The sequence below is a fragment of the Thamnophis sirtalis genome, unplaced genomic scaffold, assembly GCF_051295495.1.
Source record: "Thamnophis sirtalis isolate CommonGarterSnake01/CBP01778 unplaced genomic scaffold, rThaSir2_p1.2 scaffold_5, whole genome shotgun sequence".
NCBI classification, from domain to species: Eukaryota; Metazoa; Chordata; class Lepidosauria; order Squamata; family Natricidae; genus Thamnophis; species Thamnophis sirtalis.
The window spans coordinates 59,580,449-59,607,259 of NW_028261385.1; the positions used below are offsets into that span (position 1 = coordinate 59,580,449).

Here is a 26,811-nt window from a genome sequence, read left to right on the forward strand (position 1 = left end):
ATTAGCACAGGAATGCGACCTCCTCCGGATGCAAATATGGTCTTTTACTGAAAATAGCTGGCTTCTATATAGAAAGACTTACTGTGATTCCATCTAAATCTGTTTCTCTCCCTATAGACCCCAAAAGTCACTCTCTTTTTCAAACATGGAAGTGGAAGCTTGCAAATCAGTCTTTCACAGAGTGACACCTGTGGTCTATTAAAGCCATTTCTGACAGCAAGCTCTACATACATTGTAACTTCTGACAGCAAGCTCTACATACATTCTCAGAAGTTCTAGCATCGTGATAAACTTGAAAGTTGGAATTCCAAACACTAAAGTACACAACATTGATTGTAGAGATGAAAGATTCCACTAAGATCATCTAATTAGAGTTATTTAATCTAGAGTTTGCAGGAAGCCAATTAAATTGTCCACAAAAGATTGCTTTCCAGGCTCCTCATAAAAATATGGAGAACCCACAATTTCCAGAGTTTTCTATAGGACGCTTATAAATGCTGGGAATTTAAAGTGGGAATGTCTGCATGTAGCATATATGTTTTATCACTGCACTACAGTCCATCTAAAAGTATCAGTACTGAAGTTTTTGTCAAAAGTAGCATCTTTTTTTTTGGCTTGGAAAGATGGTTTAATGGCATCTTGATGACATAACGCAAGTTATGCCCCTTTCCATGTTTATACACTGTCACTACACATGTACAAGAAGAGTTAGAGCTTATGTTACAGTGAACCTACCATCGTTACCTCTATTCTCTTTCTTGGTGACTTCAAGGACATGTCTATCTAGTTTTCTTCCTTCTGAAATACTGTTTCATCTCCCCAGTCTAACCTACTGCCTTGGTAATTCCTGCAGGTCTTCTAAATTCTACCCCTACCTGGTTTCTGAACCTTGTCAAGGTTGTTATCTGTTGAGTTTTTTTCTTAAAAAAAGACAAAATAATTCAAGGCAGACATAAGTGCTTTCTCTCATTCCATACATACATACATGCTTCAGTACCGAGGCTCTTCTCTTATAATCATCTTTATGCAGATCATAATACTGTACTTGAACGTTCAGCTGTCCTCCATAAGTCAGCCTTTCTTAAAGTGGAGTCTTTCAGACATAGGGATTTCAGTCTCAGAATTACAGTGTACTTGTTGGTAATTCATTCTGGAAGAGGCAACAAATACGAAAAGTACTGACTTACCACGTGACCTGCTATTTCGGCTGGAAGAAATAGTGGGTCATGAGGCAGCTAGTATCAGCCTCCTTGCGCGCTGACTACTGGGAAACAGACAAATGCCAATACAAGATTTCTGCTTCAAAACACATTGAATACCGAATTCGATGAGTTTTGAAGCAGTCGAGTGCTGAGGTATGACTGTACCACATAGAATTGCCGAGAATTCTGTGAGCTGAAATTTTCATGTCTGGAGCAAATTATAGAAGACAGTAATAGCTAGTTATAATTTGTGGGAGATAATCTAAGTGCTTTTTCTTTTTGATATTGATTTTAAAATACCAAATAAAGGCTCTTGCTACTTTTATAAGAATTTTTTAATTAATTTCTATTTGATTATTTAACCTCCCATTCTCCTTTTCTCCCTTTTAACATTGCTTTGAATATTGTCATGGAAAGGCAGGATGGACATAAGTTAGAAATAGATAAATGCCATATGGATAAAATAAAGATTATATTGGTGTTAACTCTGTAGAAGAAGTGAAAGTATACAGAGGCTCAGGAAAGAAAACACAAACTGGATCTGTAAGCTAAAATCAATTCTGCGTTTTGTTTTCTGAAATCTGCAATTTTAATGATCAAATATTTTTTATCAACACTGTAGAAAAGGATACAATTCAACAGTGTTTTTACAATTCAGCTTTCCCTATGTTTTAGTTCTAATCAAAATGTATTGTATTAATTTGATATAAATTATTCTCTGCTTTCAGTATAAACATTTTAGACAGATTGCTTTCATTTATTTTGCTGATTCCTGTTATCATAGAAATCAGCTGCAATTTATTAAAAGTTAAAGGCTTTGTGATATCAGTAATATTACCTTGCCATGTATATGCTTGGTTAAGCATTGCTAATTAATGCCATCTTATAAAAACTGTTCTCTGTGAATATATATTTCAACATGTTGTTCATTTTAAGGTATTTTGAAAAGTTGAATAGATGGAAATTTTTCTTTCATGGAATAATGTTTTGTTTGCTTCTTTCTATTAACTTTCTTTATAACCGTGGACATGTGACATGGGAATCATAAAATTACTTAAATTTATTAATATCTATTCTCTTAGAAATAGACAGGAATCCTTTAAAAAACCATTTGCTTGCCTGATTTATGCAGTGCCATGCCCATAAATAAGATTATTTTCAGGGGGGGTGGGTTGAGAGAGAGATTGGATTTATGTGTGTTCCTGTTGTGTTGCTTTCACAGCCAGAAGCAGTGAAATAATCAATCACACAGTAATGTCATGGATAATGATTATGTTTCTGGGAGCACTTTTAACTGCAGGTGTGTTCAGTACTGTTCTTGAGTGTATTTAAGCAGTGATATTTACAGCTCGAGCTGTGAAATAGTTTTTGGAATGTCTCCTCATTTTCAGGAAGTATTTTTATTTGGTATAATGTTTTATTGACATTTACCATCTGTTGGCAAGAAAGTATGTGTTTCACTGTGGAACTTAATGCTGATCCTCATTCATTAGCTTTCATTTTTTTAAAGTTATCTTTTTCCTAAACAAAAGATTAACAACAGATGTGGAGTCTACAAATAGATGTGTGTAATTGTTATCTAGACAGTATATTTAATACTTGGAAAGTAAACTACAAGAATCTTGTCCTGGAAATGACTCAGAATGTTGTACCTGTTAACCAGATTACCATTTCTATTTAAAGTACTGAGATTATTCTGTGGAAAAATAATAAAATTCCCCTTTCCCTTTATTTTTTAAGTAATAAATTATTATATAAATAATTAAAATGAAAAAAAAAGAAAGCTTTTTTTTTGTAAACCACAAGACAGTAAGAAATAATATAGACATCTGCTATTTTCCAGTTAGGGAAGACTGTTTTGGAGAAATCTGGTGGTTGTTGTTGTTGTTGAAGTTGTTAACCATCTTCTTCCAAATCCAAACATCTTTCCAAGGGGGATCAAAACAATAGGAATAGCCAAATTTCTTCAGTTTATGTTATCAAGGCTTGATCAGAAGAGGTCAGAATATTTGGCCTTTGCAAACCACTCCGGAAATCTCTTGAATCTTCAATTTACTAGCAGTCTCGGTCAGTATCTTCTGTAGAGGCACACAGAGGCTCAATAGAATGGGAAAAGCTCTGCCAAGGCTTCCAGAGAAGCTCATTGACTCGGCATTTTGAACATCAGGGTTGCAGTTGTGGCTTGGTTTGTGTTGTAATTGACATCATGATGCTCAGTTCTGTGCACATTGAGTCTCATAAAATACATCTAAAACCCCTGTTACATCTTTAGCAGATGTAATATCCTTTTAGTTACAGGGTGGCCTTAGATATTTCTTTTATATTTATTAGATCTCGTATTCTTCCAGCAGTTTAAAGATAGCATACCGAACTTTCCTTTTGAAGACTTCCATATAGCCTGGAATTATGCAATTTACAGGTCACTTTAAAATCTTTGTCTGTCATATTCTCTTTTCTCAAGGCCTTTTTTCAGGACTATTTTTTGGAGTCCTAATAGTCAGTTATGCCCTCAGAAACCTGAAATATGAATAAATATGGTTCATTTGCTACACATTTCCATTTTCCAGATTCAAAATTCCTGCATAAGTTACTTTGTTTCCCATATGTGAATCAGTTCACCTCAACCAGTCTGATTTTCAGACATATAACATTTATAATACATATAACACATAACACTGTTACTTTCAAGATTAACATTATGTAAAGCAGGGTTCCCCTACCCCAGGGCTGTGCATCAGTCTGTGGCCTGTTAGAAATTAGGCTGTACAAGTAGAGGGCGAGTGAAGCTTCATCTGCACATGCACAGGATCTAGGTTGTATATGAAACCAACCCCCCTCCCCTCATCTGTGGAAGACAACTCTTCTTCCGAATCTGGTTCTTGATGCCAGAAACGTTGGGGGCTGCTGATATAAAACACAGAAAAGGAATGCAAATGAATAAGAGAAATAAATCAAAGACATGAGATAAGATAAACGTATAAAACTCACATCATTACAGCGGTGTCATGTGATATATCAGGACTTTTCCCCCCTTCGCTAAACTGGGTGTGCCAATGGCTAACATGTGATACATCCAACCTGTGGTCTGGGAGTTTGACAGCCCTGGTCTACACAATTCCACTAACCCCGCCCCCCAAATCTTTCTACTCTTGTAAATCATCTTTGCTTCTTCCACATCTACACACCATTTCCTGCATTGCCTTTAGTTCTTTAAAATTTTCACCTTTCTCTTTTTGATGTTATTTAGTCCATGCACCAATTATATTTCTCAGTCTTGATTTGTTCCTCCTTCCTTCAATATTTTTTTTGAAATCCAGTCTACATTCATTTCTTTTGCATGACCAGACTATGTACTATTGTATTGATCATGGACATTTATTCAATTTGGATTAATTCAGCATTTTTATTCTTGCCATCATTTTTTTTGGGGGGGGGTATTTTTAAACATTCATTTACTGCAGCTCCACTGCATTCAGTGTGCTTTTGCATGATATACTCAACTCTTGTTTTCACACAACAAAGTAGACGGAAGCATATTGGCCTACATAGCCACTTTAGCTTCTGCATAAGTGAAAAGATCCATTTAAACAAGTAACATATGTTTTGTTTAAACTAACTGAAGAGTGTAGTGCTAAAGTGTTACAGCCCTGTAGAATTTAGCTATACACTCTTTTCAGTTGCCTAGGTCAAGAGTTCACTTTGCATACCTGTCTATGTATAGACTTTATGACCATTGTATAAATCAGCCAATGAAGGGAGAGAATGGTCTTATCCCACAGTGCTATCTTTCAGATAAAAGTCTGAAAAAGAAATTATCAGTCAATTGTGTTTGGGATTCTTTGATGGGTTAATGTATCGACCCTTTTGGTTTGAGGAATCTTTTTTTTGTACCGATTTTCAAAGATTTATTGATTTGACCCTGTGTTCAATTGTTTCAGTTCAGTTCTTGCAGGCTAGCATTCAAGTCACTTTATATAGTATTTAAGTATTTGGCATTAGTCTAACAAGTATGCTAGACAGTTTGTGTTATTTATAATTATTTATGGCTAAATTTCAGTTATTAATAGTGTAGCTTTTATATTACACGTACTGTTCTTTGCATCTCATTATGCTCTAATTTGCTTTTATGAAAGAACAATGACTAAATCATTGCATTGCTGCAGGTGTAATGAGAATAATGCTTCATTAGGACAATGAAGATCTTGCAATGTCCTGAAGTTAGTATGTTCTGATAAGAAATAATTACATATTTTAAACTTTAATTTGAGATGAGTTTTAATATTTTGGAGCGTACACTTCTGAATTTTATAAATTCAATATGTCAAAATTGGCAACTGCATCGCAAAACTTAATTTTCCATGCCCTTCTTATTCTGTGATTCTGATTAATTTTTCCATGTCTTTAATCTAGCTTTCTCAGCCTTGGTGGTCTCCAGCTTCTATATTCTTGGCAGGGGTATGCTTTTTGCGGAGCTCTGAAGTTGAAATGGACACAACTAGAAGTCAGAAAAGTCTACTGTGCTTTTAGTTTTCCCTTCTAGTAGAGTTAATTTATATATTCTTTCCTCCTTACGAATATGAATATTCAAATTGTTTTGGCACCTATTGTTTCTTTTATGAGTAAAACACTTTTGCAGGCAGTATTTTGACTAATAAGCGATCTGCACAATTCCATGGTTATGTTGCCAGTTATTATTTCTTGTTATATTGATTCTTAGAAAAATATCGGTCTCTGTATGTAATAACTAGAGTTGTACATATTTTTTCTTGTGCTTTCTATATGTACCAATTAAAATAGATGTTGTAAATGAAATTACAAATTAAAATTATAGTTGGAATAGGGATACTGTATCCGGATTGCAGGAATCTTAATAACCAATAGATGACAAAAAGAAGCACAGAAACCTTATGAAATAGCAGTAGACTTATATACCGCTTCATAGGGCTTTCAGCCCTCTCTAAGCGGTTTACAGAGAGTCAGCATATTGCCCCCAACAATCTGGGTCCTCATTTTACCCACCTCGGAAGGATGGAAGGCTGAGTCAACCCTGAGCCGGTGAGATTTGAACCGCTGAACTGCTGATCTAGCAGTAGCCTGCAGTGCTGCATTTAACCACTGCGCCACCTCGGCTCTTGAAATGAGTACTAGTCACTCAGAATATAAGGCAATAGAATACCGACAACAATCATATTTAAAGCACTTTAAAGAACTTTTATATCTTGCACTGCTTATATAAAAGGAAATGCTTCTTTCTTGAATAAGGCTATTATACTTATTGTTGATTTTGCCTTGATTTATGATTAATTGAATCAAAACTAAATTTACATGGAAATTTTACTTCAAAAATATAATTTTATTCAATCTATAATTTACACAAAGCAAAGATATTTCAAATTTAACATTGGTATTCATAAATATTATGAATATTTTATATGTAGTTTTTATGTATATATGCATATAGAACTCTGACAAATTGAAATACAAAAAAGTTAAGTATTGAAAGTGGAAACGGGGGGACATAACTAAGGCAGAATATCAGTAAATAGCCCGAACCTATAAAGATGAAGTAAAGCTCACAATGAAGAAAAGCTTGCCACAAAAGTAAAAAATAAAAAAAGCTTCTTCCAACATGTTAAAAACAAGAAAAAGGTTAAGGAAACAATTGGTCTAATTGCTGGGAGAAAGTGGCAAGAAGGTGACAAGCAACAGGGAGAAAGCAGAACTAGTTAACTCATTTTTTGCATCTGTCTTTACACAAAGGGATAAAACAGTCCAACCTATCAAAAACAGCACCACAAAAATCAGATTAGGAACACAAGTTGAATAGGGAAGAAAATGGTAAGTGAGCACCTGTCTACCCTAGACAAGTTCAAATCACCAGGACTGGACGGATTAACGCCAGGGTTCTGAAGGAACTGGCTGATGAGATCTCAGAACCACTGAACTATATCTTTCAGAGATCCTGAAGCACTGGGGAACTGCCAGAGGACTGGAAAAGAGCTGATGTGGTTCCCATCTTCAAAAAAGTTAAAAAAAAAAAAAAAGATCCAGGAAACTAGACCAATCGGTCTGACCTCAATACCAGGAAAGATTCTAGAAAAGATAATCAAGCAACAAATTAGCGAACACCTAGAAGTAAACAAAGTAATAGCCAAAAGCCAAAATGGGTTTGTCAAAAACAGATCATGCCAGACTAATCTTATTGCATTCTTTCACAAAGTGACAAAATTAGTGGACCAGAGGAATGCTGTCGATATAGTTTACTCGGACTTCAGTAAGGCATTTGATAAAGTAGACCATAACCTACTACTAGATAAAGTAAAAGAATGTGGGTTGGACAGCATCACCAGATGGATTCATAACTGGCTGACCAACCACATTCAACGTGTAGTCCTCAATGGAACTGCATCTACATGGAGAGAAGTATGCAGTGGAGTACCCCACGGCTCTGTTTTAGGCCCAATATTCTTCAACATCTTCATTAATTATTTGGATGAGGGAATAAATGGGGAACTCATCAAATTTGGAGATGACACAAAGCTGGCAGGAATAGCCAACACTCTAGATACAGATGCTTAAGATGCTTAAGATACAGATGGATCTTGACAAACTTGAATATTGGGCACTATCTAATAAAAGGAAATTCAATGATGAAAAGAGTAAGGTTCTGTATTTAGGCAAAAAACCCGAAATGCACAGGTATAGTATAGGTGGTACCTTGCTCAATAGTAGTAACTGTGAGAGGGATCTTGGAGTCCTAGTGGACAACCATGTAAATATGAGCCAGCAGTGTCAGCAGCTGCCAAAAAAGCCAACACATTTCTAGGCTACATAAACAGAGGGATAGAATCAAGATCACGTGAAGTGTTAATATTACTTTATAATGCCTTGGTAAGGCCACACTTGGAATACTGCATTCAGTTTTGGTTGTCACAATGTAGAAAAGATGTGGAGACTCTAGAAAGCATGCAGAGAAGAGCAACAAAGATGATTAGGAGGCTGGAGACTAAAACACACGAAGAATGGTTGCAGGAACTGAGTATGTCTAGCTTAATGAAAAGAAGGACTAGGGGAGACATGATAGCAGTGTTCCAATATCTCAGAGGTTGCCACAAAGAAGAGGGAGTCAAACTATTCTCCAAGGAACCTGAGGGTAGAACAAGAAGCAATGAGTGGAAACTAATCAAGGAGAGAGGCAACTTAGAACTTAGGAGAAATTTCCTGACAGTTAGAACAATTAATCAGTGGAACAGCTTGTCTCCAGAAGTTGTGAATGCCCCAACACTGGAAGTCTTTAAGAAGATGTTGGATAGCCATTTGTCTGGAACAGTATAGGGTTTCCTGCCTAGGCAGGGGGTTGGATTAGAAGACCTCCAAGGTCCCTTCCAACTCTGCTATTGTATTGTATTTATGGCATATAATTATCTGCTTATAAGTAACATACAGTATGCATGCAGCTGCTTTTTACCAGAAATAAATATACTGAACTCAAGAATTGGACAAAGACTTTAAACAATATTAAAATAAAAATCTTGAAGATTTTGTCTCTTTCTGTTTTGATTTGAGGGAGTGGAATGAGACAGGGAGAAAGACTCACAAACACACAAAAAATTGGCTCTTTTGTGTATTCCTCTATTGTTTATTTGACTTTAGGATTTTTCTTTCCATCTAAATCAAGAAATTGTCTTAGATGGCAAGCTAAAATACCAGCAAGAAGTTGTATTTTTACCTCTATCAGCAAAGCCATTTATGACTCTATTTATTTTAATTTACTAACTGAAAGTTACATTTAAGTATTTTGATCCAGCCAGATGATTTAAAGCTTTGAGATATTAAACTTCATCAGTTTCACATCATACCTTAAATACATCTTGCATCCCAGGCAATGAATTTGGCACAACTAAAGACCATTGGCCAGTTTCTTACATGTTCTCAATCTACACTGCACTGAACTCTTGGGGCATAATTTAGTGCTCACTTGAGAATGGAAATTCAATCTTTTCGCTTTTTCTTTTAAAGATATGGTTAAAAGTATTATCAAACCTCCAATTAATATGTACCTGGTTTGGTTTCATCAATAATATGTTTTTGGAATCTTTTTAATGTAAAAAGTAAAATTTTGATAATTTAATTTAATTTAATTTATAATAATTAGCACAGGATTCAAAATTTTCCAGAAAACCCAACTGGCGATCGAAACTCATTTTTATATTAAGTACGGTAGCTTATATTGTTTTCATTGTCTTATACAGGTGAAGTACAGATCCCAGATCCTGATGATACTTTGGGCCAAATGGATGGACATATTAGACCCGTTCCAACACACAAAGGTATTAGAAATAATTTCATTTTTTAATGACTGTGTTGTTGAATTACAAGATCTGAATGTTTTATTTTTATTATCTATTATTACTATTACTTATTCATATGATCTATAAAAATAATATACCTTGAGAAGTTCTATTTGTGTGGTTGCTAACAGTCAGCCCACACTTGATGCCACAATCAGTTTATGGTACTTAGTACTCAACTGCTTTGAATCTCATCAGATTTGGTATTCAAATCTGGTATTCAAATTTTGTCTCAATAATCATCACTTATTTGGTTCTCAATGCACAAGTTAGAAGTTGCTCCTTTTCACTCACAACATTATTCCTTATGGGGAAAATTGTTTGGTACTCATTGTTTTTGGTAGTTATTGCATCTCCCGATGCCAATTAGTGATGAGTATCGAGGTACCACTGTAGCTGAAAATTGCTGTGTGTTCAAAAAAGAATGGCATATCAAATAAAGCTACCGTATTTTTCGAAGCATAAGACGAACTTTTTTCCCTCAGAAAAGAGGCTGAAAATCTGGGTGCATCTTATATACTGAATACAGAATTTTTTACCTCCTGAAACCCTGCCCCCTTCACCAAAATGGCCGTGCATAGCCTATAGGAGGCTTTCAGAGTCCTCCTGGGAGCTGGAGGAAATGAGTGAAAAACAGTTTTTGCTCAATTTTTCCCCCACTGCCCAGGAACACTCTACAAGCCTCCTAAAGGCTATTCATGCCTTTTAAAAAAACATTTTTGGGAGGTCTGCAGAGTGCAAAAACTTTTTTAAAAAAATTGCCTCCTCAAAATCTTGGTGCGTCTTATACTCCGAAAAATACATTATATTTCTTTATTTCAATAAGAGCTTTCAAGATATTTCTTATTTTGGTCATTGTATATGAATACTCAAACTCCATCCTAGACCAAGTCCTAAATAGTTCCCCCCACCCCTGTAGCCTCGTTTTCCAAAATATAGTTAATTAAAATGCATTATCTTCTTTGGGGAAGAATTAAAGCAATATTTTTCCTTATCTATTTCCCATCTTTTTTGTGAAAAGGGAGAAGCAGTTACCTCTGTTGTAGAAAGTAAATCAAGATCCCCCCCCTACATATCAGGGGACTTCAAGAGTTGAGGGTTTTTTGAATTGTGGGGGAGGGTTGTTGCCAGTAATGAAAGAAGGAAATCCTGGAAACTGGGAGAAAACTGAGGGATTTTTTTTGCATCCAAGATGACTCATTGATTAGGATAATGTTGACTTTGAAGAACATTATTTATAGCTTGGTTGAACATTGTTATGAAGTATGCCTTTTAGTTTTAAAGATGTTTCTAACTTAGTTTGTTTCAACCAATCTAGCATTTGAGGCCCCATAAACAGCAAGTAGCACCTTTCTTAATAAAAGACCATCAAAGTTTGCTGCTCTTCCTCGCAGTTATTGTCAATTGACTAATGATTTATGATGGCTGTCTCCAGAACAATAGCAGCTTCAGTTAAACTACAGTTATATTGTGTTATGTCTTTCAAGAAAAGTATCTCTTACTCTGTTCAGTCAACCAATGGGTGGCAACTAATCAAGGAGAGAAGCAATTTAGAACTGAGGAGAAATTTCTTGACAGTTAGAACAATTAATCAGTGGAAGAGCTTGCCTCCAGAAGTTGTGAATGCCCCAACACTGGAAGTCTTTAAGAAGATGTTGGATAACCATTTGTCTGGAACAGTATAGGGTTTCCTGCCTAGGCAGGGGGTTGGACTAGAAGACCTCCAAGGTCCCTTCCAACTCTGCTATTGTATTGTATTGTAAACCATTGCCCAACTGATCATCCAAATCAGTTACTCCAGTGTAAATATGGCACTGGGATTTTCCCATGTCACTAATCAAGAAATATTTTATATGTTGACAATCTGTACAAATCAGCCAATATTGAAATCCTGGGAATATTTATGGTTTTGGCAGTAAATCATACTTAAACATTATAGTGTTTGGGTTATTTTACATGAAGGAATAAAATAACTCCAAAGTAGGGTCGTGAATTTAGGTTATGATACTATAATACATCTACAGTAGTATCTGCATACTCATTTTCCATTATCTGGAATTTGAAATGTTTGAACTTTGTGTTCCTACACTATCTCTGACATGTATTGGCATTGTTCTAGCGTCTCAGAACTCAACTTAGCCCTTCTCTTTATAAGCTATTTTGAGCACATACTAAAACTTGGAATGTTGTTCTATGGAAATTATGCTTGGCTATATGCCAGCCAACTCCCCCCCCCATAGCATAATATACACTGACCCAGTTTAAAATCAACCTGCCAAGAATCTGAGCACTTTAGAGTAATGTGTAATTTATCTAAATTTTGAAGCACATAATTTGAGGTTATTATTCATACAGCTCAATATTTATTTAGAAATTCTGGTAAAAATCTCTTGTTTTGGAATACAATATTTTGTTGTCCAACTTGTTTGTTTCCAATGCATAACTGTTAATTCAATGCATTCCATGTGTGGAATCTGAGAGTTAGATTAAATTCACATTTGGGCACCTGCTGTAATTTATATCCCTTCATGAGTTTTATAGTCTGCTTTCTCTTAGGTAACTCATTAAATAGGTAAACAAACTATAAATACAAGAACAATATGTCAAATTTGTAACAAGAACAACAACAAAAGAAGAAGGAAACTGAAACTGAATGCAGCAGACTGTGAAATTAAGTTTTGAGTGTGGAAGAATCATTGTGTCTGACTGTGAATATATACATTGGCATACCTGCCCAGATAGAAAGGGGAATGATGAAATAGATGTAAGTGAAGGTGGCTTGATCTTGCCTAGCAGAATTGACTGACACATGCAGAGAAGTGAATTATGAAGGAAAAGACTAAAATGTGCAACTATAGTTCTTGTTTAATGATCACAGTTGGGATTAACAACTCTCCCACTAAGTGGCCCATTTGTTAGACACTGGACTGCACTGGACTTATCATTCACACTGGGGTTGTTAAATGAATCACCTGCAGTTGTTAAGTGAGATGTAATATGACCACAACTTCCAGTTTTACTGCCGACTTCACCACTGACTGTGCCTGTTGGAAGCTGTTATGAAGTATCATTTGTGTAATGCTGTTATGGTCATAATTTTTTGCAATTCCACAGAAGTTATGAGCAAATATGAGCCTCTCTGAGAGTCTACCATAATTGGGTGATATATTGTATTTGGCATGGAAAGCTACAAGTTGTTTAGACTTGCTTAAAATTAATGGGCATTGTGTAATTGGGACACACCCTTTTTTCTTCAGTATTTAATCTAAATAGTGTCAAGATAGCGTGAGAATGTTTGAAATTTCAGCAAGTACTGCACCATTCAATTTGCTGCCCCTTCCTCTGCAACTATGTCAGAATTGCAATTTCTAGAACTCTGGATGAAATTTTTGGAATCAATACCCTGACTCATTTTGAAAACACCAAAATCGGGAAACTTACACTATACAATTCATCTTTTAATTCACATGTTACAGATTTTCAAATTAATATTTCCTGCACCCCATTAACTCAGGCATATGCCAGTAGATTGACACGATTCTGCTGTAGAGGAAGAAAAAAAGCCTGAGTAAGTTTATACAGATAAATTAATTATTGATTATACATACTGTATATTAAAGAATAATCAGATATGTATCATACTAGTAAAGAAAAGGAATGTTGTTGGTCAAAATATTTATGAAACCAATTCAAGTATTGAATTAAACTTAAGCTATTTTTAAAGAACTGTTTAACTAGTTCTACATACCCCAACAAAAGGCATCCCTTTCTCATGCTACATGAGAAAGCTCAATGGATTTCAAAATACATTTAGGTAAGGAAATGGAAATTGAGATTGTCCGCCCTTAAATAAATAATGAGTCTAATATCCAAGCTTTGGAATGCTTCTAGAATATCTTCTTGGATTTCAGCCAATCAAAGTTCTTAGTCAAACTAAAAGCTGTTGTAACATAACTATACTTGATGCTCACTTCTGACCAAAAGTTAATATTCCACAGAAATATAACTTATGTTTAACAATATTTTGTGTTGTTTCAGTTCAGGTATTAAATGTACCTTTAATGTATTCTTCCTCTGTAAATATTTAAATCATAAAATTATCTTATGTCTGTTAATTCATATTCTGAATTACTTTGTTACAAAAATTCTTCTATATTTTGTATCATAATAGTACAAAATAAGAAATTCTGAAATAGCCTGGCCAGTAATTATTAAGTTGCATTGATTTGTTTAGCATTATACCTGAGATAATCCAAAATACTCGTAAAATGTAAATACATTTATATCTCAACTATTTAAGGGGTTGCTTTTTAGATAATATGATACGCTACAAATTTCATCTGATCAAATTGTCAATACAAGCTTGCATTTAGATCTGAGAGCTTTTAGTATATGCTAGTATGTCTATTATGCTATTTGGTTTACATACATTTTATTTAAAAAAAATCATAATTGAAACTCGTTGTAGTGATCTTAACTAATTCTGAAGAAAGCTAAACAGTAGAGCTGAGGTGGCGCAGTGGTTAGGGTGCAGTACTGCAGGCCACTTCAGCCGACTGTTATCTGCAGTTCAGCGGTTCTAATCTCACCGGCTCAAGGTTGACTCAGCCTTCCATCCTTCCGAGGTGGGTGAAATGAGGACCCAGACTGTGGGGGCAATATGCTGACTCTGTAAACCGCTTAGAGAAGGCTGAAAGCCCTATGAAGCGGTATATAAGTCTAACTGCTATTGCTATTGCTACTGGGTTTAGTTAATACTTGGAACACATACTAAAATTTCCAGAAGTGCATTGCCCTTGCCTTTTTCCAAGGGCTGAGAGAAAGTGACTGGCCCAAGATCACTCAGCAGCCTTCATGCCTAAAACTCACAGTCACCCAATTTCTAGCCTGGAGTCTTAGCCTAGTGGTGGGATTCATTTTTTTTTAATACCGGTTCTGTGGGTGTGGCTTGGTGGGTGTGGCAGGGGAAGGATAGTGTAAAATCTCCATTCCCACCAGTGGTAGGATATGACTGGTACACCCTGGTATGGGAGCACCAGGTATCGTTCCAGTACGGTGCTTCGGAGAGCCCACCCGCCTGTGTACCTTACCTGTATTTGAGCTGTTTGGGGTTTACGTGCACAGAGTATACAGCGCCTGCGCTCCGCTCCACTGAGCAGCTGGAGCATCATGAGCAGTAAGTACGCATATGCACACTGCACGCATGTGTGTGCGTGCTGCACGCATTCATGTGGTGGATGCCCGGCCCCGTTGCACCTACCAGTTGCACCGGGATCCGGAACCCACCACTGATTCCCACCCCACTTCAGGGGAAGGTTACTGCAAAATCCTCATTTCCTCCCGATCAGCTGGGACTCAGGAGGCAGAGAATAGATGGGGATGGGGTCAGTCAGAGGTAGTATTTACCGGTTCTCCGAACTACTCAAACGTTCCACTACCAGTTCTCCAGAACCTGCTGAATACCACCTCTGTCTTAGCCAGTACCCCAAGCAAACTGTCCGAGGAATGTCTCTAATACTATAACTTTATTTCAGATGTATCATTGAGTTTATAAATGTAATTCAATGTTCTGCCTATTTTTTGTTTTTCAGAAGTGAACAAACATCAAGATAGCCCCTAGGGCATCAATTTCTTTGAGATGAGTTAAATATGAGATCAATTTAATGATTGTAATTAATCTGATTCAGTGTGGATCAACAGCCACTACAGAAGGGCCAGAGCAGAATCAGAATAATTTCCTTCCTGGGGCTAAGAGGTTTTTTTTTTATACAATATGTTTTTAGTTTTGCACTTTGTAGTGCAGATATACTATATATGTGGCAATATCTAAGAGCACTTTTTAATTAATTTCATAAACATACATGATCAAATTGTTTCACTTCTCATCTTTTTGACTAGAATCAAGTTTGTATGTTCACTAGTGAAGCATTGCTTCTTGTCAGTTGATATTTTTAACATATAACAGTGGTGTGAATGAAGAAACTTGACTAAAAGTATATTTATTTATTTACCAAATTTATATTTGTGGTATGCTCCACAGTGTTAAAATTCAACATGAAATTGTTGCTTTACTGAAAGAAATAGGGAGATGGGGAGGAGGGAGGAAAATTTATAATGCTCTTTGATAGCTTCCCACAAGCAAACTTGATGGGGAAGCCAACAGGATGATAGAGGTCACTCCCACTCCTACCGATTTTTGGTAATTCTGTTTCTCTGTTTTGATCGGGAAGTTTCTCTGAAATGGTGATCGAGCAGTGCACAGGTTTCTAGTTTTTTATAAGGTTCTTATCACTCTTATACTTATGACTTTAGTCAAAACTTTGTATTAACTACAAAGTAGAGTATAAACCAAACTTTTTAAGAAAGTTATATCAAGCAGGAAACCTACCTCTGTTTGTCTGGAGCAGTGGTGGGTTTCAAAATTTTTTAGAACCTCTTCTGTAGGTGTGGCCTGTTTTGTGGAAGTGGCTTGGCAGTCATGTGATTGGGTGAGAGTGGCTTGGCGGTCATGTGACTGGATGGGCATGGCCAACTTGGAAAATGATGAAACTCACTTAACGACGCTCTTGCTTAGCAACCAAAATTTTGAGCTCAATTGTGGTCATAAGTTTTCTTTGTCTCTTTTTTTCTTTCTATCTTTGTCTCTCTTTTTTTCTCTCACTCTCCCTCCATTCCTTCCTTCCTTTCTTGTGTGCATCTCTCCCACTTTTTTCCTTTCTCTCTTCCCTCCCTCCTTCCTTCTTTCTCTCTCTTTTTCTCTTTCTCTGTCTCTTTCTTTCTTTCCCTCTTTCTCTTTTTTTCTAAATCACTCTAAGGTTTGATGAAAGCAGTCACAAGTTTAGGGTGAAATAAGTCTTTCTCCAAAACTTAAACAGGATTTCAACAAAAACCTCCAGGTCAGCATCAAGCTCAGGTTTTGACTTTTATCCAGAGCCCACCAGCTTCAAAAGTTCGGGACAGACCAGGTCTCTCCAGCTTAGATTTCACAAATAGCCCTGGCAATTAGGAAACCATGGGTATGTGCCACCTCTGGACCCTCAGCCACCCTTGATACTACAAGAGGACGTATTGATGCTCAACTATCATGAGCTTTTGGAGAGTGGCCACCAGAAGGGATAGAAGGCAAGCAAGGCTAGGAGGCATCAGAAAGGAAGGCCAGGATGAGGGATGTCTATGGGGAGTCTTGGTTATCCAGGATGTCTCAAAGATGCTTTTTTCCCAAAAGGCAGCTGGACTTTCTGCTTTTTCTTCGAAGACCTTTCACTTCTCCTCCAAGAAGCTTCTTCAGCTCCTCCAGAAGCTTCCGGAGCTGAAGAAGCTTCCTGGAGGAGAAGCAAAACATCTTCAAAGAAAAACCAGAAAGTCCAGTTGCCTCTTGGAGGAAAAAAAGTACCTTTGGGAGAAACGGATGAGGGCAGCTGGCCCTAGCCTGTGCCCCTCGTGTATGGACATCCATCCCAAGGAAGGACTTAACCCGGCTTCAAAAAGGGCCCATGCTCCACAGCCAGCCAATCTGCAAAAGCGTGGAGGTGGGGGGGACGTGCATGTCCCGCATTCAAGACCAATGACGCACAAGTTCCCCCAATGTAGTGACCAGACATGCGGGATGGTGGTGGTAGGTGGGTGGGCAAGGGATAAAAGTTGCGGGTATGGAGTCCCCCCTCCCCCACAAAAATGCCTTTGCATTGGGCAGTTTCTTCAACCTTTGGCTGCATTGAACTTTTGCAAAACAAGCCTGCCCCCAACCGAAAGTGGGTGTGTGGGCAGCCGCCATTGCTACCCACGTTGTTGCTGACCTTCTGAAGAGCCATGCTCATGCTGGCGATACGGAAGGCAGGGGGAAGAAGTTTCTCTTCTGCCTTACGACCTCCTCTCCTCCTCCTTTACCCAAAGTGAGACGTAACTAACAGAGAAACCCCCGCGGTGGCCCAAGGCCAAGGTGCCGCATTTTAAAGTTGAGCCCCTTTTCTGTGCCAAGTGGGAAGGGAGCCTAAGCAAAGTAGGAGGTGGAGAGCTGGGCAGAGAAAGGGGGAAACCCTAGCGAGGGCTGTCTGCCACCAACTATAAGCCAGTTGATCAGGAAGGCATGCTGCTGCCCCTCATGCCGTGCTTTGCAGGTGCTGGACCCCATGTGGACCTCTTATGGGGTGTTGGGCAACCTGGTTCTGGGAATCTCCCCCAAAAAAGACCATCGCTCTGGTTCCTGTGGCTTTTTGGGGGGGTTCTTTTAAAAAATGCCTCTCCAGACGATCTTGAAAACCTGCGAGGTTGCTTTGGAAGGGGGACAGATAGGCAGCATCATTCAAGATTGTCTGGTGAGGCGTTCTTTAAAAGAACCCCCCCAAAAGCCGCAAAATCTGGCGAGATGGGCAGGCGGTCTTTTGGGGGGGGGAAATCCCCAGAACCAGGTTGCCCAGCACCATGAAGAGGTCTGTGTGGGGCTCCAGTGGCTGTAAAGTGTGGCAGCAGGGAGCCTAAGCAGGGAGCCTAAGGAAAGGCGGCAGAGAGCTGGGTGGAGAAGGGCGAAGGTTCTTGGTGCTCCGGGAAGCCGCGAAAGCAGCTGGGAGAGGCACGTGGCTTGGTTTAGCCTCCCTGGACATCGCAGCAGCAGCCCCAAGCATGCCGATCTCAGCCTTCTTCACATTGGGGTGTGTTGCAAGAGGGAGGGAGTGAAGACCTTTTCCGGATTGCTGGTGGTGGAGGTGTGGGCCCATCGCTCGTGCTCAGCAAAGCAAGTCTCGGGAAGTCCTTTGCACTGGCCTGAAAAGGTCTTTTCAACGTCCAGGGAGGCTAAACGAAGCCGCACACCTCTCCCAGCCACTTTCGCGGCTTCCCGGAGCACCAAGAACCTTCGCGTTCTTCTCTGCGGTCTCATCAGCTTCTCACGACTGCAATAGACATCCAGAAGCGACCGGGGCTGTCGAGCTGGAAACCCAAGCCCCATTAGCCCCAAAAGCCGCTGCGACAGCAAAGAGCTTACTTACTTCCTCAGCAGGCAGCAATAGAGAGCCAAGGGCTCTCTATAGGGCTCTTAGAGGCTTGGTGCGGATGGGTGGGGCCCGGGGGTGAGTGAGCAAGGGGGCGTTCCACTACTGGAACCGGTTCTAAACAGCACGCTAGATTCGTGGAACCTATTCTAGTGAACCAGTTAGAACCGGCAGGAACCCATCCCTAGTCTGGAGGCAGGTATAAAAATGGAAACAACTGCATTTTTACATACGGTACTTTGAAATATTGACTAAATGTTAATTTTCCCTGTCAGGGTCTTACATATTTTATTCTGATAGGTAAATATTCTTGAAAACAGCAAAAAGAATAAAATAACAGAGTTGGAAGGGACCTTGGAGGTCTTCTATTCCAACGCCCTGCTCAGGCAGGAAACCCTGCACCACTTCAGACAAGTGTTTATCCAACATCTTTTTAAACTCTTCCAGTGTTGGAGCATTCACAACTTCTGGAGGCAAGTTGTTCCACTTTCTTTGTTGTTCTAACAATCTTCTAAATAGAAGAATGAAAAATAATGGGATTCTCGCCTCAGGTTATGTTGATTTTCAGGCGAAGGATTATTGATATAAAATTATAACTGAACATAATAAATTCTCACAAAGAATAAAACTGGGCTAATCTCATTTTATTTTAAAGGACTATTCTGCCTTAATAATCTTACAAGTGATACATTTCATAGGGTTTTTATACTATTGTGATTTGATACCTTGCTATCAATTGTGCTGGGGGATACATTTTTCTCTTATTTAGAAAGACTTTGCCCCTTGTGGCAAAGGCTCAATCACAGGCTCATGTTCTATTTCAGGACTAATATCTCTTTTTAATTCATTTCCTGAACAGAGACAATATTTTGCATGGTTTTTTTCCAGCTGAAAAAGATGCTAAAATAATCTTTACCGTACTCAGTTTGTAATTGTAGATGGTACAATTTATGCTTGGATAATGGTAAAGTAGACTAAGTGCAGTCACATAAATAGTTATTTGCTTATCTCAGCTCAATTTTTAACGCTTCTGCTTTCTGTTTCATTTCTTTTAGGCTACTTTTTGACCTTTTTGGAACCAGTAAACAATATCACCATTGTCCAAGGCCAGACAGCAATTCTACACTGCAAAGTAGCAGGAAATCCATCACCCAATGTTAGATGGTTAAAAAATGATGCACCAGTGGTTCAAGAGCCAAGAAGGATCATTATAAGAAAAACAGATTATGGCTCACGATTACGAATCCAAGATCTTGACACAACTGATACTGGTTATTATCAGTGTGTAGCCACAAATGGGATGAAGACAATAACTGCAACAGGAGTTCTTTTTGTAAGACTAGGTGAGTAACTATTTTAAAATGGTTTTTTTTATATATATAATGAGCTTATTCCCCTTATTCCCTTATACTTTATAACTTGTGGCATGAAAGAAAATCAATAAAGTCCTTGCCCGGGGCTCCCTTCCCATTTTGTCTATGTTGAATTTGACACCATAAATTAGTAATAAAAGAAAATAGATACAGATGGTATGGTTAGCAAATGTGAAGTTTAGAGAACTGCAGAAATGTGAAATATGATTGGGAAAATATCCTTATGAAAAATACAGACAAATGGTCTTTCATTACTTCATATTTTGTATAATTTGTATAATTTTGAAATCATTATGCTTTTGTGCTCAGACTAATAAGTACCAGTTCCTATCTAGAACTTACAACTTCGATCATGTGATGTAAAAGTTGCATAACTTGAAAAAAACTTAAGTAATTCACTTGGACAAAAGTCTATAGATCTTATTCAACCACAATGCGGTTTTGTTGAATTTAGTGATGAGTTTAATCTCTGCGTCAAAAAAGTGCTGGGTTTAATTCTTTACACCTAAAATAATTAGAATTAACCTATTTTGAGTTTGTCAATCAGATAATTGCTGATGAGCTCCTCTGTGTCAGAATAGAATTGGATTATAGCAATTTATCTCTTCTAGGAAAGCTCACAGATAGGTTTCCTTGACGAGGGGATTCTGCCTCTTTCTGGACAAAGCAGCATGCAGGAAACCTGTCATTTATGTCATTAATAAGTTCTGTGTCTTTTAAATGGATTGTCCCTTTACTGTCTTCTATGCTGTAGGGAATTCTTCGAAGATTTAATCAACAGTTTTAAAATATTTTGCCAATAGTTTGATAGATATTGGACCATGCTGTTTGGGAGATGATGGAATAGCCAGCCAAACATTTTTGTAGCAAAATGAGTAGTCTTCATTATAGTAACTCTAGACATTATTGCTCATTACATACATTTAAAAGTGCTTTTATAAATTGTAACATTTGATCCACAATTCTCTGCAGTCATATAAATCTTATTTTGCAAAAATTACATTCAAATTGAATTTTCTGATTGAAATAAATAAAAATACAGTAGTGTTACTGGTTAATGTAAGTGGGAAAGTTGAAAATAATGACCAAAGATGGCAGTAGCAAACTAATTCTATACTTTTCTCAAAAGCCTTCATGGTTATGTTCAAGTAATGAATAATAAGAATTAGTAGTAGTTTGTTTCTTTAATTATTGTTTATTTATTCACAGGTCCAACACACAGCCCAAATCATAAATTTCAGTAAGTATTGTTTAAGATTTATTTATGTATTTATTATTCAGCCCAGTTATTTCTGAATTTGTAAGTTTGCTCATTGTAACCAAGATTTTGGTAAAAAATGTTGAATTTTAGAACAAGCAATATTTTCTTATGTTTGTTTTTTGTGTCATCATATCGAAACCAGATTTACCAAAGAATGGCCTTCGCTTGCTGCAGTTTTAATTTTCACCAGATTTAGTATACAATAACTCTGAAAGTCAAGAAGTGAAATAATTGTTGTAACATAAATAAATTACATTCCAAGGTCTTGGGGTTTTTATTTTTGTTGTTTCTCTAAGTTTTAATCTGATATGTTGGTTATAATAGTATCTGAATTTTAAACTGGCTAGGAATTAATATGAATCTACTCTACATTTATGCTGTTTATATAATTTATTTATATGTCTTAGAAGCAAAACTATGCAGATTTGGAAAGTAAAGAAGTGATATTTAGTGATGTAAACATGCTATTGACAAAATTGTCTTTTTGGTCAATTGGGCATATTTAATATTGAAATAATAGAATGAGACCAACAATTGTGTGGAGACACTCACAGGTATTCATACATAGCCAACTAAGAGTAGATTTACTACATTCAGATATCATATCTTGCTTTACAATATTATAGCAGGAATAGGACTTTAACATGTGCCCTTTTTCAGCAGAGCTATTAAGTAGGTTAGATTTCACTTTTGATTTACTGCAGTTAAGTGTTCTGTTCCAACCCTAAATTACAACTAATCCTAACAAGACAGTTTCATTAATTCATCATAGTTTTAAGATTAAGCAGTTTGTCAAATTCATAGAAAACAAATGGTGATGAATCTTAACTGTAACAAAAGCTTCTTTTCCAGAGAAGAGAAGAGCTGATTACAAAAATGTTATGAATGGAACTCAACTCATGAAATGGCCCTGCTGCCAGATGAGGAAAGGACACTTGTAATGTTTAAGTTTTCTTACTCTCCTTTTGCGTACTGGATATGGGAGACTTTCCCAAACCAGGAACCTTCTCAGAAGGTGGTTTTCCCAGAATGACAAACATTGGCTGAGGAATTTTAAGAATTGAAGTACATCAAAAGGTTACACAAATTGGGAAAAGATGTAGGATGGGCTACAAAGAAAACCATGTATTGGGAGGAAGGGGGATAAACTTCCCTTGTAAGTCCCTTAAATGAAGGAATTCCAGAGTCCCTTTCCAATTCCAGGAAAAAAAAGATGCTCAGTGTTTAGTAAATTATGCTAATAAAAAAATCAGACAGACCATTTTAGCAGCACCAGTTCCTCCAAATAATTTTGGGAATGTTTTGATGTGCCTTGCAGGAGCAATGGAGATATACTTCTATGTGTTATGAATATTCTTGAATGCATGTCAAAGAGGAAGCATGTATTTCTAGTTTATTAAACTTTAACTGAATTGGATCTTCTCAAAAATAAAAAATAAAAATACAGCAAAGAGATTTTAAGGATTTCAGTGTTGTTGGGTAACAAGAGAGGCTGAATGGGAAACTCCATTTTTTCCTAATTCATAAATGAGATTATATTACTTCAGCAACAGCAATTACTTGTAGAAATGAGCCTTCAATTGACAAAAGAAATTAGCCTTGTATTTCAAATAATGGTGGTCAAGCAAGCAGGTATAAGAACATTGCTTTTCCACAGATTATCATGCCTTGAAAAAAGTAGTTTAAGTTTATTTAAGTTGACTACACTCAGGACATTGAGAAATCATGTGAAACTAGCATATGTGGTAATAGTAGTAAGAATAGTAGTGAATCATTTTAACTGCTACAAAGGCTCTCTTTCCAAGTTGTGTTATTTTTCATGATCAGAATTTTTGCATAGCCTGTCCCAAATATCTTGTTATGATATCAATTACAGTAGAAAAAATCTCCAAGTTGATTAATATTATAATTATTTTCAACAAAATCAAAACAACTGTATTTATTTTCCATCCTTGTGCTCTCCTTATGAATTTCCACAAAAGGCTGGTTGTATGTCTTCAGCAAATTCAGTGATTAGAAGCAACTTTTTTTTTTCAACAATGGAATAATTTTACCATGTATGTTAGACTAATTGTTTTTTTTAAAATAACCATTTGCTATTCCCCAACTGCAGGAAAAAAATACAAAAAATAGTGTCCTTTATATGGATGCAACATAGAAAATTGAAATATATTGCATTATGTAGCTGGTTCTAATTAAGTCTTATTACTCTGAAAGAATGTAAAGGCATTTTCTTGTATTGTAACAAAAGCAACATTCCAGAGATGGGAGTTAGAGTAGGAAGAATAAAGAGTTATCCAAAGACTAAATAGCATGCTAGAGGAGATGAGTAACATGTGCAATGTTTGGATGTTCTTCAAGTTATGGCAGTGAGATTCATAGTACCACATGTGTGCCAATGTGGGTGAAAGTATGTGAAGAAATATTGTAATGTGCCTTGTATCCAACTGCAGTTCACAAACTCCAGCAGATGGTCCAATTGAGTTAAGGACTTTCACAGGAATGAATCGTTTATTATAAAATATTATCATAGTCCCCAAAATTGTTAAATCAGTAGGAATAAAAATTGGAGTTTCATTACAACATAGTGTATTCAACCTCCTAATGCTTTGTACATGCAAATTTTCATTGAAATATATTCTGGGAATAGTTATTGGAAAATTGCCCAAGATTGAAAAATTAGGTTTCAGTTACTTAGTGTTTTTAAATACATCTTTACAGCAATATTAATCAGTTAATAATGTACCACAAAGCAGAAAGTTTCTGAAATATGTAATAGGTCCTTGTCTGTTTCATAATTTTATACTTTAAGACAGCAGTTCCCAATCCTTTTGGTTGGGATCAGTTTCTGGAAGACAATTTTTTTGCTCACTTGCACTTCCCCACTGCTCACCTCCAGCTGTGTGGCCCAGTTCGTAACAGGCCACGGAGCAGTACCGGCCCATGGCTGGGGGTTGGAGACCCCTGCTTTAACACACTTTTGTTTGTTCAACAAGTTAGTTATACGAACAAGGATTTGTAATTTGTTTTTTTTACCAATTATACTTAGCTTTCAACTATCATTATGATTCATTCCTAACAATGAATCTGGAATAATAAAAATTGAAACTAAATCCTGGTTAAGCCTTTCTTCTAACCCTGTTGGAAGAGAATAGGGAAGAACATGAGCCTGAGGCATTGTTTAGTCTCACAGAAGCTGATCCACACAGAGCTAAATCAAGGCTTAGTTGCGTATTGCCTTGCTTGCACATAAGGCTGTTTGCCTTCTTTGTTCTTTCTGAAATTAATTCATCTTGCAAATTCTGTTCTGCAGGCACAGTTGTAAACTGAGATTGGAGAGATTCAGAGGGAGAGTGTATAGCTTTCCTGTAAGTTTCCTGCTGCTTAAATCTACCCAAAAAAGAAAAAAAGGCTTGTGTCATGATTGAGAGTAAGCAATAAAAGCAGGAACCATTTTTTACAGACAATAAAGAAGAGAAAGATACTGGGAAGAGCTAAGCAATTAATGTTTGTCAGTAGAAAATTTCTAAGCTTATTGGCTCTTACAAGATTGACCAGCGATTAAGAACAATAATAGTTTTATTTGCATGTAGGTGAGAGTGTGCATGTGTGTGTGTGTGTGTGTGTGTGTGTGTGTGTGTGTGTAGGTAGGTAGTCCTCAAGTTAAGACTCATTCATTTAGTGGCCAAAGTTACCATGGCACTGAAAAAAGTGATTTATGACTTTTCATACCTACAACTGTTGCAGTTTCTCCATGGTCGCATGATCAAAGTTCAGATGCTTGCCATGCGTTTATGACAATTACATTGTCCTGGGATCATGTGATCACGTTTGACAAACAAAGTCAATGGGGAAGCCACATTTATTTAATAACCATGTTACTAACTTAACAAGCGCAGCGATTAATTTATCAAGTTGGGCAAGAAAGTTACTAAAATGGGCTACAACTCATTTAACAACTACCAGCAACAGAAATTTTGGACTCAATAGTGGTTGTAAGTCAAGAACTACCTGTATATATGGATGCATTCATTGATTTGATTTGTTTGCCTGCCCATTTGACATATGTGACCCTTGGTAGCTAGCAATTAAACAAAATAAACACAGGATAAAACTTCAGTAAAATAGAATAGCTGTCAAGGACATTCATTAACCCACATTCAAATCAGCCACAAAATTACTCCCCCCACCCCCACTGCCAGGCCCTAGTTAAATGGCGAACCCAGATTTTTAGAAGACCATGCGCGTGCCAAGGAGCTGACCTTCCATTTTCTGACATGTGCGCCAGTCACCTGGTCTTCCGGTTTCGGGCATGCATGAAGACCAGCTGGAAACCGGAAGAACAATGGGCAACAGCTGGCGTGTCAAGAGAGATGGCTTTGTGTGCCACTTCTGGCATGCGTGCCATAGGTTTTCCATCACTGCTTTAGGAGGAGCTATGAGTCGAATATAACTCAAAATAAATATAATTAAGGTGCAAACTATTCCAGAAGATCAGATTTGTAAATGATCTAGATTATACAATCATTTCGAAGAATAAGAAGCTTGTAAGATTTTTAAAAATGATGTTATATATGTTCTCACCATAGATTTCAGCCGATAACTGCATTCATGTGCTCTTTGATTTGTCGATGACACCCTGTTACAGTAGATATGTTAGGCAATTAGCAAGCATATGGTCCCTCTCTGTTTAATCTGAGAGGTAATTTATTAGATTCATAATGCTTGGTTCTATTGTTACGTTTGACAGATTTGTCTAAGGTAGAATTTCCATCCCACAATTTTAATTCTATTTAATCCTCTGATCTTTCTGGCATAGACCTTTGCCAATTTGGTACCCTCCAGACATGTTAGGACTGTGATTCCCAGGGATTTTTTTTAGTACAAGAGCACATTTAAATCAGAGGTGGGTACATGTTTGGTCACTGTTCCATGTTTTACTGGACTGTTCTTAAATTTCTGGTTGTAGGTAGTTAACATACGTTAACTAGAGAAAATAGAATTGCTGCCCACAAGCATTGCATTGGCAGGGATTTTGCCACATATATATTTTATTATTTCTTAATATAACTTTTATTAAAACTTTTAAACAAGAATATAACTACTACAAACTAATATAAAGTAAATAAAGGGGGGGAAAATAAAATCAAAGAAAAAGCCAAACATGCAAGAATTTTTTTTTTTAAATGAAGAAAAATATAAAAGAATGTAAAAAGATATAAAGGAGAGGCTTTTGGTATTCTTCACAGTAGTTGTACATATAAATATATTTTAAGTTCTCTTTCTAAGTTTATATCATATTACTCTTCTTTCTACAAACTGTCCAATCTAATCACCAAACCCATAAGTCATAAGATCCTTTTATTTCATTTTTGTAGAAAATATCCATACGAGGCTTTCACTCACCAATAAATATGTCTTTTCTCTAAATGAAAGAAGCTGATTGATCCATTTCAGAGCTTCATCAACCATTTCTGCCTCTGTGCATATAGCAATCTCAGTAATCATAGTTTAAAATAATCTCCCATGGCTTTTTTCTAACTGTTTATCCGCTAATCCCAAAAGGAAAAGTTGTGGCTTCAATTGAATATTGATCTTTAAAATTTCGTTTCATTTCATTTATTGAATTTCTATGCT

General features: G+C 36.9%; 1 protein-coding gene across 1 annotated transcript in view; it reads left to right on the forward strand.

The window, feature by feature from the left end:
• Positions 1-26,811, forward strand: part of ROR2 (ROR family WNT receptor 2) — a 125,801-nt gene that overhangs the window by 75,298 nt on the left and 23,692 nt on the right. The window contains exons 2-4 of the mRNA XM_014064959.2: positions 9,455-9,532; positions 19,596-19,883; positions 21,123-21,153. Of these exons, the coding sequence (XP_013920434.2) occupies positions 9,455-9,532; positions 19,596-19,883; positions 21,123-21,153 (397 nt within the window). The remainder of the gene's footprint in view (positions 1-9,454; positions 9,533-19,595; positions 19,884-21,122; positions 21,154-26,811) is intronic.